The sequence below is a fragment of the Xenopus laevis genome, chromosome 7S (assembly GCF_017654675.1).
Source record: "Xenopus laevis strain J_2021 chromosome 7S, Xenopus_laevis_v10.1, whole genome shotgun sequence".
NCBI classification, from domain to species: Eukaryota; Metazoa; Chordata; class Amphibia; order Anura; family Pipidae; genus Xenopus; species Xenopus laevis.
Window position 1 is genome coordinate 52,274,839 of NC_054384.1, and position 18,708 is coordinate 52,293,546.

General features: G+C 37.8%; 1 protein-coding gene across 1 annotated transcript in view; it reads left to right on the forward strand.

Moving 5' to 3' along the window:
- Positions 1-18,708, forward strand: part of pex14.S (peroxisomal biogenesis factor 14 S homeolog) — a 148,399-nt gene that overhangs the window by 122,444 nt on the left and 7,247 nt on the right. Inside the window, exon 6 of the mRNA XM_018227628.2 lies at positions 2,094-2,196. Within this exon, the coding sequence (XP_018083117.1) occupies positions 2,094-2,196 (103 nt within the window). The remainder of the gene's footprint in view (positions 1-2,093; positions 2,197-18,708) is intronic.

The window sequence follows — 18,708 nt, forward strand, 5'->3', positions numbered from 1 at the left end:
GTTCTTTGTACAGAATTTTTTTTGGATTGCTATATGTGCTATTTTCAACTTTACTTCCATTAATGATGTATACCTGTTCTTTCTATGCTTAGTTACATAGTTATCATATTCCATCTTAAAGGAGTTGTTCACCTTCCAAACACTTTTTTTAAATTCAGTTGTTTTTAGATTATTCCCCAGAAATAAAGACTTTTTCCAATTATTTTCCATTATTAATTTTTTTTCCCCAAAAACGAAGTTTAAAGTTGAACGTGCTGTCTCTGGTGTTTGAGACTGGCAGCTCAGTAATTGGGGCTCAGACTCTAAACCAGGGATCCCCAACCTTTAGAACCCGTGAGCAAAATTCAGAAGTAAAAGGAAAAATGTTCTTGGGGTGCCAAATAAGTGCTGTGATTGGCCATTTGGTAGCCCCAACATGAATTGTCAACCTACATTGAGGCTCTGTTTGGCAGTGCGGCTAGTTTTTATACAACCAAAACTTGCCTCCAAGGCTGGAATTCAAAAATAAGCCCCTGCTTTGAGGCCACTGGGAGCAACATCCAAGGGATTGGAGAGCAACATGTTGCTCACGAGCTACTGGTTGGGGATCACTGCTCTAAACTGTTAGAATTTTGCAACATTTAGTTGATACATTTCTCAGCAGCATCTCTGGAGTATTAGTAACTATTGTATCAAGTCTAACAGCTGCCTATAATGAAACCCAGAGATTCTGCTCAGCAGGGACAAAGATAAAAAATGTATCAACTAAATGTATCAATTCAGAACAGTTTACAGGGTTGGCGACCCCCCCTCCCAGGGCTGCTTCAGAAGGTGAAAAAAGACACTTGACACTTCAATATTAGAAAAATGGTCACACATAGAAAATGGAAAGTCATTGGAAAAAGTCATTATTTCTGGTGATCTATCTGAAAACAATTAGTTGTTTGAAGGCGAACCACTCCTTTAAGTGCTTCTACTTCAGTTTAACAAGTTATATTTTTTCTTCATAACTGAGACCTTCCAATAGCCTTAATCAGCTTAGTCACTCTTCTTTGGACTTTCTCGGTTTCAGTGATATCCCTATTGATCACTGTAGACCATAATTGCACTGTATGTATATTCAAGATGGGGGGAAAAAAATAACCTCTTGTGCTGTGAATATATACCCCTTTTAATGCAAGGCATTCCTGGTGCTGGCTGGAATTGCTAGCTCAAAGTTTATCTCTTAGTACTCGTAAGTTGTCTTGGCATTAGCCAAATTTAGTCCCATTTCAAGATATGGGACTTGCATATTTTTAACAATGGTGCTCATTTGCCACATAGTTGCACACATTGTCAGCTTGTCAACATCCATTGAGATGACACATGGAGTACATTGCTTACAATAACTTCCTCCAAGTCAATAATGAACACTTTAATAAAAGTGGGCCCAATACAGAATCCCCACTAAGAACATGAATCCCTAAACCCTAAGAATGTTCCATACAATGACCCTCTGAAACACCCTGTAAAAAACATTACCAGGACCAACAGACCTGAGTTTAGTAAGCAGCACTGTATCAAATGTTTTGGCAAAAACCGAGTAGATTATATCAACTACAACCTCACTGTCCTATTTACTTCATCATATAAAAGCAGTTTCATTTCTTTGACCTTATCTGTCCTTCATAAAGCCATGCTGATTACTACTTATTCTCCAGATGCATAATCTTGAATATGATAATTAAAAAACTTTCAAGCAATTTGCCCAAAAACAGGTGCTTAAGTTTGTAGGTCTATAATTGCCAGGTTGAGATCATAATTTATTATTATTATCAGCTTTCCTCAAATCCTTTGCAAAAATGTCAAAAAGTGGTGTGGCTAAAATTGAACTAGGCTTTCTAACTACTCTGGCTGCATAATTAAATTTACCAGTACCTTGTACTTGTTAACTAAGCTGCATGAATTCATGTTGGTGGCAATCATTTTTATATATATATATTTTTTAATATTTAAATATTTTTTAGTAGACTGAGAAGAAAATAATTTTTAAGTAGATCACCCATAATGCCTAAAAGCAGTGTTTGTAGTGGCCTGCACAGTTTCATGACTTCTATTTTCCTTACCTATTACAGAGATACCTGCTCCCATTGATCATTGGTGGCAGGGAAAGCCGCAAGCAGCTGCAGCGAATTGAGTCCGGGGTGTCTGAGATGAGTGGCAGTGTGACACAGACAGGTAAAGATTAACAACTTCATTTCAACCTTCTTCTCACACACACACACAGCCCCCTTCTACCCCTCCCCCTGCTCCTTTAATACTTGTCTCTTCCCTTTTTATATGGTGACTTCATTTATCTGTTCGAAAAATCTGTTCACATTTGCAAATTAAGGCACCGTCATTTCGATTTAATTTGAAATTGCTTGTTTACTGTCGCTGCGGCCTCAATTAATTATGTTTTTACGGATAGGCTCCCAACCTTAGAATATTAATAAGGGAATTGGAGTGACAGCTTTTTAAAGCCATGCAAGGTTCAAGCATCTTCCTCCTCTCAACCATACAGCACGATGTGTGGAGAATTGCCTGGATGTTTGTGTAGGAATTGTCTACTTTTCTCTCATTTCCTCTCCTTCCATTGCTTCCTCAGTTTAGTATAATATAGTTATAGTTTAGTTATAATATGGCAGCTTTCAGAGATATTTAATTCTATAGTATTCAATGCTGAATTCACAAGCTAGTGCATTCAGCTCCATGCATTAAATGGACCTGCAACTTCAAGTTTTTTTTAAAGCTTTCATATTGTACCTTCATAAACTTGCTGTCCCTTACATTTAGAAGTTAGTTTTTGTTGGTAAAAACTTGAATAGCAAAAGGATTATTTTTCATTTATTTATTAATAATTCAGTCAATGTAAAGATGCCTTTAAACATATCTACACAGAAAACAACTAGAGCTAACGTCTGTGCCTCTGATCTTATGTCTCTGTTTGCAATTGAGTTGTTTACAACTGATTTGCTTGTGTCTGTAATGTTTGTGTACTCCCAATACATTGTACAGCATTACAGAATATATTTTAAACAAATTTTTGTTAGTATTTTGGACACAAAATGAACTACTTGGATCAGTCTTTACTCATTCTATTTAAAGGAGAAGGAAAGGTTAAAACTAAGTAAGCCTTTTCAGAAAGGTCCACCTAAATATACCAATAAACCCTCAAAGTAGTGCTGCTCCGAGTCCTCTGTCAAAAGAAAGACTGCATTTCTTTCCTTCTATTGTGTACACATGGGCTTCTGCAGGGCCGGAACTAGGGGTAGGCAGAAGAGGCAGCTGCCTAGGGCGCAATGATTGGGGGGCACTGGGCAGCTACCTCTTCTGCCTACCCCTAGACCGAACCCACCTGGAAATCTGTTCGCAGTAAGCGCCGCACGCTGAAGTGAACGTGAATGCCTTTACTGCGCATGCGCGCCGGGACAGCCTTTACTGCGCATGCGCGAGTGACGGGAGAAAGGAAGGGGCAAGCAGGCTGGCTGTGCTGCTTAGGGCGCCCGGCCTGTTTGGCCCGCCTCTGGGCTTCTGTATCAGACTTCCTGCCTTTAGCTTAAACCTCCTTGCCCCGGGCATGAGTATGCTCAGTTTGCTCCTCTTCACCCCCCCCCCTTTCTCTGCTGTAATTTGAGCCCAGAGCTATATGTGAGCAGGGAGAGACTCAGGCAGGAAGTGATGTCACACCAAGCTAATACTGCAGCTGCTGCCCTAAACAAACAGAGAGCTTTTAGAGCCTTTTACTCAGGTATGGTAAAACATTCTACAGAATAAATCTAGCATTCTAACTTGCACTATTGCAGCTATTCTAATGGCAATAAAATGCCTCCGTAGCTTTCCTTCTACTTTAAAAATAGTAACTACAGAAATTTCATTCCAAAAGAGACAACTTTCCTATTCCAGTAGTGAAACCTAGTGTCTAGTATGGTGCCTGTCACCTGCAATGTTTCTAGAATGTGTATTACTAAAATATTTGTATTGAACTTGTAAATACTTGTTTATGTTGATTATGTCTTCTCTGAGGCCGGTGGTGTAATTGCATGGCCTAAACAATAACAGGCTTTGTCTGAAATTACTTTGCATTATAACAGGATATTTTACTGTATCTTAATTAGTCTTGTTACCTCTTGTCTCAGAATCTCTACTATATTGTATTTCTAAAAGCAACCTGCATACCCAAGGAAAATTGCTGCTTGGAAATTTAAATTTGGGCCTTTTTTTGAGTGTTGCTTTTGTGACCAATTATTTATATATATATATATATATATATATATATATATATATATATATATATATATATATATATATATATATATATATATATATATATATATATAGTGTCTCATTTGTTTAGCAATGAGAGATTGTATTTTGGTTGTATTTAAGTTGTTGCCAGGGAAAATTTGTTTCAAATAATTGTAAATTTCAATTACATTTTTTTCTAAAGACAACTTGGGAAAAGCATGAGCTTTTGAATAATTGTCTTTATCACAGTATATTGTGTTTTTCTTTCGCAATTGTGTTTAGTTAAAGTAAACTTCTCTGTCTTAAATCACGAAAGTAGTTACTGTTAAAATGAATTTTCAGTATGGTATAGGCATTTGTATTTTCACTTTTTGTTCTCAGGCTTGTCTATTTGGGATTTAAGATGCTATGTTGTTTCTATGGGCCCACTTACCTTAGAGAGCTTAAATAGCACATGACTTGAATAGAAAGATGAACATTAAAAAAATAACAATAATATTGTCGTCTCATAGAGCAATAGTTATTCAGTTGCTAGGATTGCCAGACAACTTGATTTTAAACTAGAAAGAAACAGAATAGGTAGTCAGATACCTCAAATACTATAACAAATGAAAATCATTTGAATAGTTGCAATAAGTGGGATGATCTGTTCAACATAGGTTAGCTTAAATGGAACCGTCACCATGAAAATTATTCAAAATCCTGTTTTATCACATTAGTCAAGCAAAATGAACTTAAATTACACTATATAAATTATTTTAATATTGTTTCCTTCAGTCTGGGAATTTATAATTTTAGCAAGCAGGCAGGAGCCATTTTGTGGAATCTTGTTTGTGCACCAGAATGGGGGACCCGATGTTCACCCCCATGCCCTGGCTACACAATTAAACAGTGAAGAGAACGGGGGAATATGTGGAGAGCAGTGACATTTAGGAAGTGCTCAATAGAAAGTGAAAGTAATTGTCTGCCTCGCCTCTATGCCTAAGGCATAGACGAGGGACTGGCAATATTTGATTGACAGCTGAGCTTACAACAAAATGCTTTAATAAAAAATAGAAATTGGATTTCTTGTTTAATTTGAAAATGACTTTTATTATACAGATTTTTGTGTCTGTGATTGTTGTGTCTGGGATTAGCTTTCTTTTTCCAGGAACACTGGAATACTGGGCTGTTTTCTGAACAAACATTTTTAGTGAAGCAGTATTCAATTGTATGAAATCAAATCAAATGTGAAAAACTGGCTGTGGGTACCCTTGTAATTTTGCTAATTTGAATGCATGTAACTGCTCAATACTAATTACTGGCAACACCAAATTGGTTGGATTAGCTTGTTAAGCCTTGAACTTCATAGGCAGGTGTGTCCAATCATGAGAAAAGTATTTGTACAGTATTTACAGTAAGGTTGCCAATTGCAAGTTGTGCTTCTGTTTGACTCTCCTCTGTAGAGTGACAGCATGGGATCATCAAAGCAACTCTCAAATAATCTGAAAACAAAGATTGTTCAATATCATTATTTAGGGGGAAGGCTACAAAAAGCTATCTCAGAGGTTCAGTTTGAACTGTTAGGAATGTAATCAGGAAATGGAAGGCCACAGGCACAGTTCCTGTAAAACCCAGATCTGTCAGGTCAAGAAAAATACAAGAGCAGCATATGCGGAGGATTGTGAAAATGGTTACAGACAACCCAAAGATCACCTCCAAAGACCTGCAAGAACATCTTGCTGCAGATGGTGTATCTGTACATTGTTCTACGATTCAGCACAATTTGCACAAAGAACATCTGTATGGCAGGGTGATGAGAAAGAAGCCCTTTCTGCATCCCATCACTTGTATGCAAAAGGTCATTTAGACAAGCCACAGTCATTTTTGAACAGAGTGCTTTGGACTGATGAGACGAAAATTTTGTTATTTGGTCATAACAAAAAGCACTTTGCATTCGGGAAGAACAACACCGCATTCCAAGAAAAACACCTGCTACCTACTGTCAAATTTGGTGGAGGTTCCATCATGCTATAGGGCTGCGTGGCTAGTTCAAGGAATGGGGCCCTTGTTAAGGTTGAGGGTCGGATGAATTCAACCCAATATCAGCAAATTCTTTAGGATAATGTTCAAGCATCAGTCACAAAGTTGATGGTACGCAGGGGTTGGATATTCCAACAAGACAATGAACCTAAACACACTTCGAAATGTACAAAGGCATTTATGCAGAGGGAGAAGTACAATATTCTGGAATGGCAGTCGCAGCTATTCACCCCGACTGGAATATCTTCAAAAATCTATGGGATGTTTTGAAGCAGGCTGTCCATGCTCGGCAGCCATCAAATTAAACTGAACTTGTGCCCCTGAGGAAGCCGGCGAAACGCGTTGGGTGGCATAGGTGGACGGTGGGGGACCAGCTGGGGAATAAATGGAAGGGAGGTGAGGGTGGCTTGGACTAACGAATTCACAGTAAAGAGCACTTAAATGAAACACGGTCACTCATTTCCTGTTAATGCTCTGCTCACTGTGGAAAGATCTTTTTACTTTTGGGGGTGGTGGGTGCACCATACACAGCCTGAGATTTGGAGACCCTGTTTTTTTTTTAAAAAAAAGGGGGTGAAACAACTTGGGGTAACTAAAAGTGTGTAACATACCCACCCCCTAAGGTTACCACTCAATAGGACTGTGACTGAGAGGTTATCAGTTCACATATTCTCCACCGTTCCATCCCATGTGCTTTTAATATTTATGTAATTTTATGGACATGGTCCACATCACTGGGGTTAACCAACAGTGATGGGTGTTGTATGTTTGCCAGTGTGTGCTTTTAAGTATAATTCAAATAAAAGTTGAGTTTTATGAGCCTTATGACCTCTAGCACCTGAACTGGTTAACTCGAGACGGCAGGGTGGATATGTTAGGTACAATGTATCCTACTGTGCAACTCCTCATTTGTCTTGATACATTTACATTTAACCTGCAGGTGCACTGAAACAATTAAGAATTACATTGTTACTCCATAGTTGGTGAACTGGAGAGACGAATGGTCAAAAATACCTCCATCCAGAATCCAGACTCTCATCAAAGACTATAGGAAGTGTCTAGAGGCTGTTACATTTGCAAAAGGTTGCTCAACTAAGTATTGATGTAATTCTTCTGTGGGGTGCCCAAATGTATGCACCTTTCTAATTTTGTTATGATGCATATTGTCTATTAATCCAATAAATGTTATGTCACTGCTAAAATACTACTGTTTCCATAAGGCATGTTATATATTTAAAGGAAGTTGCTACTTTGAAAGGTCAGCCAATGATAAACAAAACTCCAAAGAATTAAGAGGGGTTCCCAAACTTTTTCATATGACTGTAAATAATTCCAGCATAAATGGAAGATAGCCTAGGAGCTTATTAATGCCACTTGCTTGTAATAAAGTCTTCTGTGGTGTTACACAAACTACCTGTCAAAAATGCTTGTATTCACACAGATATGAGTGTGATCCCAAATGATTATGATGTTACAAACATTAATCAGCTTAGTAGACTTAGCTACAGATGTTAGTTCATTTGCTATCACACTGCTTATTTGAAGTGTAACTTTGATGCTAGTGCTTGAATCAAGGCAAATGTGAGCTTGCACACCATGTGTGATACACAAGAACTAATATACTGAGCCTGAATGGTTCTTATCCCATGGTGCTTCACCTTAAAGGCTTTGACAGCCTGCAAGTGTGTGTGTGTGTGTAATTTTTCCACCCTGCCATAGCTATAAGGTTATGAATCCCATGAAGATGTTTCCTTTAAGATGACTGGATGGAGGTGACTGATCTCTAGATCGAGCATCTTTCCTTACCCTTAGTTCTCTTGTCTCTATGTCGCTGTGGGCTTTGTCAAGCAAATGACAGCAGAGAATAGATGGATAAAACAGACGCAGCCTGAGATACAGAGAGATAAACCCTCTGATAAATGACAGGCTGTGATAAGGGACACACACAGCTATACTTCTCAATCCAGACAAGCCTCCGCTACAGTGATACATTGCAAAACCCACAGATGAGATAGGAGGGGAGTGATTATACAGAGGAACATAAATTATAGACAGTGGACAGAGGTTCTGAAGCATTGCCTATTTGTGTTGCTTTAGAAGGTAACAAAAATACAGCCACTGGCTAAACAAAATATGTGTGAGACTTTGCTTATAAAAGAGTGATTGTAAATAGATATACTGTTTCAAAACTCTAAGATTTACAAGACATTTTCTTTAATTTTGTACTTGTTAACTGCTCCCATTGCTTTAAGCATTTTTTGCCTATTATATGCAGGTATGGGACCTGTTATCCAGAATTCTTGGAACCTGAGGTTTTCTGGATAACTGATCTTTCCATAATTTGGATCTTCAACCTTAAGTCTACTAGAAAACGATGTTAGCATTAAATGCACCCAATAAGCAGGTTTTGCTCCCAACAAGGATTAATTAAATATTACTTTGGAGCCTGTACAAGGTACTGTTTTATTATTACAAAGAAAAAGGAAATCATTTTTAAAAATTTAGATTATTTGATTACAATGGAGTCTATGGGAGACTGCCTTTCTATAATTCAGAACTTTCTGGATAATGGGTTTCCGGATAACAGATCCCATACCTGTATACAGCTGTTTGGAAACTCCTAGAAAACAGTTATGTTCATGTCCATTTTATTTTTTTAAATTGTCCAAACAAAATAAAGCAAAAGGCAGTAAGGTGACAGAATCAAAAGAAGGGGACTCTAATATTTTCATGCTTACTAAACAAAGTTTGAACATAGAAAATTCAAATACTGTATATATCTACCATATTTCAAGGTTCATTTACTCTTCTTGCCTCTGGGTTTTCTTTCCATATCACTTTCTTTAGGTAGAAGACCACAGTTTACTGAATTAATCTGGTTCATTCTAAGTTGTCATTTAGAATTCAAACAATTAAATCTATTTGTGTTTTTAACATGGTTGTGGTCTACAAAATCATTTTATCTGCTGGCACTGGAGGGAAAATATGATGTGATTGGTGTGGCTGAAACATGGCCGAATGAGTCGCATGACTGGGCAGTAAATATCAGTGGCTATACTTTGTTTCGGAGGGACAGAGGCAATAGAAAAGGAGGAGGGGTATGTCTGTTTGTTAGGCAGGATTTAAAAGCTTATATAAAGGAGGAGGTTATGTTAGAAAATGAGGGGGCAGAAGTCTTATGGGTGGAGTTCTTCACCAATTGTAAAGAGTCCAGCAAATTAATTGTAGGCGTATGCTATAGACCCCCTAATGTAAGTGAGGAGGATATTGACTGGAGCAACTGTACTGTGACATTAGTTAATGGCACAGGTTGTTGAGGAGCCTACCAGGAAAAATGCTATTCTGTATTTAGTGATCTCAAATGACCCAGAACTTATAGCAAATGTGCAAGTAATTGAACCCCTGGGTAATAGTGACCATAATGTTATATCATTTAATGTCTGGTGCAAAAAACAAATATATACTGGGGCAAAAAAAAACATGAATTTTTCAAAAGCTAATTTTATTGCCTTGAGGGCTGCCCTACAGAGTATTGATTGGGGCATTAGGTTTTCAGCTAAAAACACAGAACAGAAATGGTTGTCATTTAAAATGATATTAAATCATTACTGTTCTCAATTTATTCCCTTAAGGAGGAAATGTAGAAGCTCTAAGAATCATCCTATGTGGCTTAATACAGAAGTAAAGAAGTTAATAGGGAAGAAGAGAAAGGCATTTAAAAACTACAAATCTGTTGGGACAGAAGCTGCATTTAATGAATATAAACACTGTAATAAATGTTGTAAATTGGCAATCCGGAAAGCAAAGAAAGGAAATTAAGAGTTAATTGCGATGGAGGTGAAAACTAACCCTAAAAAGTTTTTAAATATATTAATAGTAAAAAGATGCAGGTTGAGAGTGTTGCTCCATTAAATAATGGTACCAGTATGTTTGTAACAGATACAGAAAAGGCAAATGTGTTAAATCAGTTCTTTTCTCCAGTGTATACAATAGAGGAGTTCCCATGCTCACTTTATAGCTGCACTAATGGCTCAGCTCAATCTAGTCAGTGGCTGACTCAGGATATGATTCATAAAAATTAATGTAAACAAGGCTCCAGGGCCTGATGGCATACATCCCCGGGTTCTAAGAGAGCTTAGTTCAGTTTTAGACCAGCCCCTATTTCTGATTTTCTCAGATTCACTTTCATCTGGTATGGTGCCTATGGATTGGAGAAAAGCTGATGTTATTCTAATATTTAAAAAGGCATTACGATCTCAGCCTGGCAATTATAGGCCAGTAAGCTTGACATCTGTGGTGGGCAAATTATTTGAAGGCTTGTTAAGGGATCACGTTCAAAATTTTGTCCTAGTGAATGGCATTATGAGCAGCAATCAGCATGGCTTTATGAAGGATAGGTCATATCAGACAAATTTGATTGCTTTTTATGATGAGGTAAGTAAGATGCTGGACAGTGGGGGGGGGGCAGTAGATGTGATCTATTTGGATTTTGCCAAAGCGTTTGATACTGTGCCCCACAAATGACTGATTTCTAAACTAAGGTCTGTTGGGCTTAATGAAGTCATTTGCACATGGATAGGAAACTGGCTACAGGTTTGGGTACAGAGGATGGTTGTTAATGGTACATTCTCTACTTGGAGTAAGGTTCTTAGTGGGGTCCCCCAGGGCTCGGTATTAGGTCCACTTTTATTTAACTTGTTCATTAATGACTTAGGGGAGGGTGTTGTAAGTAATATATCAGTGTTTGCAGATGACACAAAACTATCCAGCCCAATTAATTCTATCCAAGATGTGGCATCCTTGCAACATGATCTTGACAAACTGGCAATCTGGGCAGCTAAGTGGCAAATGAGATTCAATGTTTATAAATGTAAAGTCATGCACCTGGGATGTAAAAATATCCAAGCCACTTATACCCTTAATGGTACTGCACTAGGCAAATCCATTATGGAAAAGGACCTTGTAGATGATAGACTTGGCTGTAGCAAGCAATGCCAGTCAGCAGCATCAAGGGCAAATAAGGTCTTGAGCTGTATTAAAAGGGGCATAGAGTCACGGGAGGAGGGGGTCATTCTTCCACTGTATAGAGCACTTGTATGGCCCCATATAGATTATTCCGTACAGTTTTGGTCTCCATCACTCAAACAGGACATTATTGTATTAGAGAGGGTACAGAGAATGGCAACTAAGCTGGTGAAAGGTATGGAAAATCTTAGCTATGAGGAAAGACTGGCCAAATTGGGGATGTTCACACTGGAGAAGAGGCGCTTAAAGGGTGATGTGATAACTATGTATAAATATATAAGGGGATCGTATAATAATCTCTCTAATGCTTTATTTACCAGTAGGTCTTTCCAGCTGCCACGAGGTCACCCATTCCGATTAGAGGAAAAGAAGTTCCGCCTAAATATTCAGAATGGGTTTTTTTCAGTTGTGCAGACTGATACATTAGATAGCTTTCAGAAGGGTTTGGATGGCTTTTTAGCAAGTGAGGGAATACAGGGTTATGGAAGATAGCACATAGTACAAGTTGATCCAGGGACTAGTCCGATTGCCATTTTGGAGTCAGGAAGGAATTTTTTCCCCCTCTGAGGCAAATTGTTGAGGCTTCAGATGGGTTTTTTGCCTTCCTCTGGATCAACTGGCAGTTAGGCAGATATAATAATAAAAAAAAAAAGGTTGAACTTGATGGACGTGTGTCTTTTTTCAACCTTACTTACTATGTTACTATGTTACTATGTATTATTACTATGTTACCTAGAAGGTAGGTCTGTGGAGAATGAAGGAAATAACTGATTCAAAAACATTTATTTTATGGAGTCAGAAAGATTATTTTCATCTGTCAAAATGGCAATTGGCCTGCTGGAAATTATACACAGGTATATATAATATAGAGTACCATGTACCAGTACTCAAACCACTGGAGACTAGAGGTGCACGACCAATATTCGTAGTATATGCATATGAAGGATCAGCACTCTCTTTTAAGTTATAATATATGTAGTGATGGGCTAATAAATTGACCAGGCATGGATTTGCGCAAATGTTTTTGCGAAACTGCATTGAAAATTCGCTGGCGAAAAATCCGCCGCAACAAAAAAAAAATTTGTTGAGCGTCAAAGTTTCAATAATTTTTGTCGTTTCGCAAATTTTTTCATTGTTTCCCCAATTATTCAGCGAAACGCCCATCACTAAATATATGTGTTGTTATTTCACATGGTGATACAGCATCTTAATCCTACATTTCACATGGAAGTGTGTAAATAATAGAACTGTAACAAAGTTATAGGTAACATAGTAAGTTAGGTTGAGAAAAAAGACACATCCATCAAGGTCAACCTTTTAAATCTATATATAACCTGCCTAACTGCTAGTTGATCCAGAGGAAGGCAAAAAAAACCAATTTGAAGCCTCTCCAGTTTGCCTCAGGGATGGAAAAATCCTTCCTGACTCCAAGATGGCAATTGGACCAGTCCCTGGTTCAACTTGTACTACAAGCTGTCTGCACCCTCCCTAATTCAATAATGTCTTGTATGAGCGCTGGTTACCAATCTGTATGGCATATTCTAGATGGGGTCTCAACAGTGCTCACTGGCATTGATTTCTACAGCCAAGTTTATTATCTACTTTTCCATTATGGATGTGCCTAGTGCAGTCTGAATAAGGGTATAAGTGGCTTGAATATTTTTACATTCCAGGTGCATGACTTACATTTATCAACACTGAATCTCATCTGCCACTAAGCTGCCCAGATTGACCGTTTGTCAAGATCCTGTTGCAAGGATGTCACATTCTGGATGGAATTAATTGAGCTTTGTGTCATTAATGAACATGTTAAATAAAAGTAGACCCAATACCAAGCCCGAGGGACCCCACTAAGAACCCTACTCCATGAATGTACCATTAACAACCACCCTCTATACCCTGTAGCCAGTTTCCTATCCACATGCAAAGGACATCATTAAGCCCAACAGACCTTAGTTTAGAAAGCAGTCGTTTGTGGGGCACGGTATCAAATGCTTTGGCAAAATCCAAATAGATCATCTGCTGCTCTCCAACTGTCCAACATCTTACTTACCTCATCATAAAAAATAATCAAATTTGTCTGACACGACCTATCCTTCATAAAGCCATGCTGATTTCTGCTCATAATGCCATTTACTAGGACAAAATTTTGAATGTGATCCCTTAACAAGCCTTCAAATAATTTGCCCACTACGGATGTCAAACTTACAGGCCTATAGTTGCCAGGCTGTGATTGTAATCCCTTTTTAAGTATTGGAATGACATCCGCTTTTCTCCAATCCATAGGTACCATGCCAGATGAAAGTGAATCTGAGAAAATCAGAAATAGGGGCAGGTCTAAAACTGAAGTAAGCTCTTTTAGAACCGGGGGGTGTAAGCCTTCTTGCCCTGGCACCTTGTTTACATAAATTTTTATTAAAGGAAAACTATACCCCCCAAACAATGTAGATCTCTATAAAAAGATACTGCATAGAGAAGTTCATATGTAAAACCCTGCTTCATGTAAATAAACCATATTCATAATAATATACTTTTCTATTAGTATGTTCAATTGGGCCATTTGGTACACAGACCATCACAAAATGGTGGCTCAAGACAAGAGATGTAAAAGGGCAAGATCTACATAAATATATAGACCAGTTTGGTAAGATTCTTTAATATGCCAATGTAAACCATCTGTTGATTAAGTGTTCATTTTGGGGGGAATAGTTTTCCTTTAAATCTTTATGAATCATATCCTGAGTCAGCCACTGACTAGATTGAGCTGAGCCATTAGTGCGGCTATGAAGTGAGCCTGGGAAATCTGACTCCTCTATTGTATACACTGAAGAATATAACTGATTTAGCACATTTGCCTTTTCTGTATCTATTACAACTATACTATCAAATGCGGGCGATGCTCAACTTAAACTCACCGCTTGTTGAAGCGTCGGGTGCAAGCCTGCCAGGGACCCACTTATAACTCCAAGAAACACACGCTGCAGCACTCCAAATCCTGTGAAAAGTGATTTATTGTGCCAACAAACTAGGCAAAGTTTCAGGCCAACGCCCTTGAAAGGAGCAACATGCTAAACCTGCATTTTTTACTATCAATATAATTAAAAAACTTTTTTGGGGGGTAAGCCTTAGCCTCATTTACTTTCTTTGTCTTCCTGATTTTTTTTTTACATAATTTATTATAGTGTTTATATTCATTAAATATTATGTCCCAACAGACTTGTAGTTTTTAAAGGCCTTTCTCTTCTTTCCTATTAATATCTTTACTTCAGTATTAAGCCTCATAGGGTGATTCTTAGAGCTTCTACATTTACTTACTTAAGGGAATAAATTGACAACAGTAACGGTTAATCAGAAGTAAAATTATATACGCTGAAACTCCAATGTCGAGGTTTCTGCTAGCTGTCTTGCAAAAGGAAAGCAAATGTGTCTGGCAAGATAGTGTTGTGATTATAAATGTACTTCAGTATTCTACCAGAGATGGCAAGCTAACAGGCTTATAGTCATCTGGATAATAATGGGATGCCATAACAGGCTTATAGTCATCTGGATAATAATGGGATGCCATTTTGCATAATGTTGTGGTATTGTGACAGGGATCAATTAAAGCTGATAAATTTACCCAATTTGTTCACCCATGTGCTGGTCCAAGTTATACTGATCTGAATCTGTTAAAAAGGATCTTTATTATGTGGTCAACATTGTTGTAAAGAAATATACAGGGTTAAAAGTCAGCCTTTTCCTGGTTTCCATCAACCAATTTGTCACTCACAATGTTGCTTTCTTTTAAACTTTTCTGTTAAATATATTTTAATATATTTTTAATATATATATATATATATATATATATATATATATATATATATATATATATATATATATATATATATATATATATACAGTGCTTGAATTGGGGCAGGATGCGGCAGGATGGAATCCCGTTACTTTTTTTATATTGCTAGTTTCCATCCCGGTGGGCGGGATGGTAAGATTAATAATACCGGAACCTTTTTTTTTTTTTTTTTGCGCTCTTTTTAATGAGTGACACATGCTCTGTCCAATTAGTTAGAGAGTGCCAACTGAAACAACAGCCTATTGGCTGGGCGGTCTTAAATATTAACAAATAGCGCCTCAGTTAGTGCGTAGGAAGGCAGTCGTGTGCAGCAGATGGAGTGTGAGGGCTGGACCTGGGCAGGCCTGGCGTGCCGAAGAAAAGATAACTGTAAGTTATATTTTGCTGCCCTTGCTACTACTTCTTTCATCGCGGAGCAGACACACCCTCCTTCTATTTTCATTTTTCACCTCCCTTTCAGAAAATTGCATAAAACATTTATTTATTTGCGGAAAGTAGTTTACTCACAAGGGAGGCAAGTTATTGTGTGTACTGTGTATAATCAAGGATGGTTTACTGCAGTCTCTTCAACACCATCCCTGTTCCACTTCCACTATCTATAAATAAAACCGAGCCCTGCAATTGTCCCTACTTACAAGACCAAGGATTTGGCGATCTCATCTATTAGGTAATAGTGTTAGCGGTTCTCCGGTTCTGCGGCTCTTAGTCCTCACTGTGCACATGGCCGATCTCAACAGGGCTTGAGGTGCAGTTGGCGGTCTTCGTGGAGCATGCTTACAAATTTGTAACAACTATTAGCGTGGTTGTTCACGAAGACCGCCAACTGCACCTCAAGCCCTGTTGAGATCGGCCATGTGCACAGTGAGGACTAAGAGCCGCAGAACCTGTGAACCACTAACACTATTTCCTAATAGATGAGATCGCCAAATCCTTGGTCTTGTAAGTAGGGACAATTGCAGGGCTCCGTTTTATTTATAGATAGTGGAACAGGGATTGTGTTGAAGAGACTGCAGCGAACCATCAATGAATGCAATGCTGCAATGGGGGTCTGGCAGGGAGGGGAATACACTGACAAGGTGATAGCAGTAGAAGCTCCACGCAATTCACATGCCTGCGGCGTTCCACACAGCCGTAGGGCAGTTGCACGTGTGTTGTGCTGAGCTCAGCTTCCTGCCGATCCGCTCTCCTGCAAAGGCCGTCTGTGGGGGCAGTTCCCTTAAATCATTTCTCTCTCGAGTGCAATGGTGCCCCCTCCTTGGTTCTCTCACTGATACAGCTTGTACCGCAGTGCACTGCTACCGGCTGCTATACAAATCCCACCATGCCATTGCTTCCATGAATCTGCTTAGCTGCCTGCAATGGCATAACAATTGCAGGCTCCGTTAGATAGTAGAACTGCAAGGGATCGTGTTGAAGAGACTGCAGTGAACCATCCATGATTATATAGGCACAATAACTTGTCTCCCTTGTGAGTAAATTACTTTCCACAAATAACCAATTTCTATTGAAAGTATCACACCATACAGATTTTCTTTTATTTAGGTGTAAAGTGAAAGTCTGCCGCTATAACTAGCACACTGAAACCCTTTCCAAAGGGATCTTCCCTTTTATTTTGCTAATGTGTCATTTATGCGCGGGGATACGATTTAGTAGTTGAGGGAGTGGCACTGGGTGAGCCTGGCACTTGCACAGTTGTCAGGTTACAGGGAACTGTGAGTGGGAAAATTATGAGATTTGGAGGTTGGGGCATCTCGGAGCGGCTTCTCCCAGTGCTACAGCGGGGTCTGGTGCTCTGTCAAACACAACTGGTCCTCTCCGTGAACTTTACTAATACTGTTATAGTGCCAATGCTTATCTGTCTAGTTACAATGATTTTAAACCCTCAAGCCCCTTTATCTATCTATCATCTCTTTCTATTTACCTGTCTATTATCCATCTATCATATATCTATTTATCTATCTAGTATCTATCTATCTAGTATCTATATCTATCTATTTATCTATCTAGTATCTTTATCTATCATCTATCTCTTTCTATCTATAGATATCTAGTATACTAGATATCTATCTATAGATAGAAAGAGATAGATGATAGATAAAGATACTAGATAGATAAATAGATAGCTAGAGATACTAGATAGATACACAGATAGATACACAGATAGATACACAGATAGATACTAGATAGATAGATAGATAGATAGATAGATGATAGATGGATAATAGACAGGTAAATAGATAGAAAGAGATGATAGATGATAGATAGATTATAGACAGATAAATAGATAGAGAGAAAGAGATGATAGATAATAGACAGATAAATAGATAGATGATAGATTCTATTTGTCTATTATCTATATATCTATCATCTTTCTTTCTATCTATAGCTGTCTATTATCTATCTATTGTCTATCATCTCTTTCTATCTATTTATAGAAATAGCAAAAAACTGTTGGTGGGCGAGGCTTAATAAAAGGGGTGTGGCCACTAATTGTGGGCGTGGCTTTAACAAAAATTTTGCCACGCTGCGCGCGCCACATTCGCCATCCCTCCACTTTTTCTAACCCAATTCAAGCACTGTATATATATATATATATATATATATATATATATATATATATATATATATATATATATGCACTTCCAAATGAGTATCCGCACTCCAAGGCAAATAGCTTTCAGCAATGGGAGGGGTGCACGGTATTGATACGATGTAACAAAAAAAAAAGATTGATGCTTAAAATTGGGAGTGCTGGTCTCAGAATAATTGGAGTATATATATATATATTTATATATATGTATATGTATGTTATAATGTTTTGTAGGATTTTCTTTACTCTTTTTGTCATTTCAGTATTTGCTTACTGACTTTTTCTGCATGCTTAATTGCCCACCTTATACTTAATAAAAATTCCTTCTAGATTTGATTGGTCCTAAAAACTGCAGTGCAATGAGTATCTTATAAAGGCAGCACATCTTTGTAAATTGTTCATTCTCTTTGTAATTTGTTCATTCTCTTTGTAATTTGTAGTATTTTCTTTACTGTTTTTGTCATTTCAGTATTTGCTTACTGACTTTTTCTGCGTGCTTAATTGTCCACCTTATACTTAATAAAAATTTAAGATGATCCAGCAAACTTGAATGCCATAAATTAACATTTTATCTCAGTGTTCACTTTTTTATATTAAACCATTAAAGTTTTTTTCTCTTTATATTTAAGGTAGGTGAATATACAGAGATATATTGGTTTAATGGTATCTTAAAGATATTCCATATAACTTTTGTTTAAACATTTTTGTGTGAAAAGATGTCCCATTTCATTTGTTATAAAGGTGCCCTTATACTGATAAAGATTGCACATGTACATTTTGAGGTCTTTGGCACTGCAACATAATCTCAAATGACATGTTATGGCTACTCTTTTCCAAATGCTTGCCCACATGAGTGATGCAGATAAAACCAGCATTTTTGAAGATACAAGATCCAAGAGATCATCTCTTTGCGTTGGTTCTAAAATTTGAGGGGATTCTGAAATTTGTAAATTAGTATATTCACAAACCTGTGTGC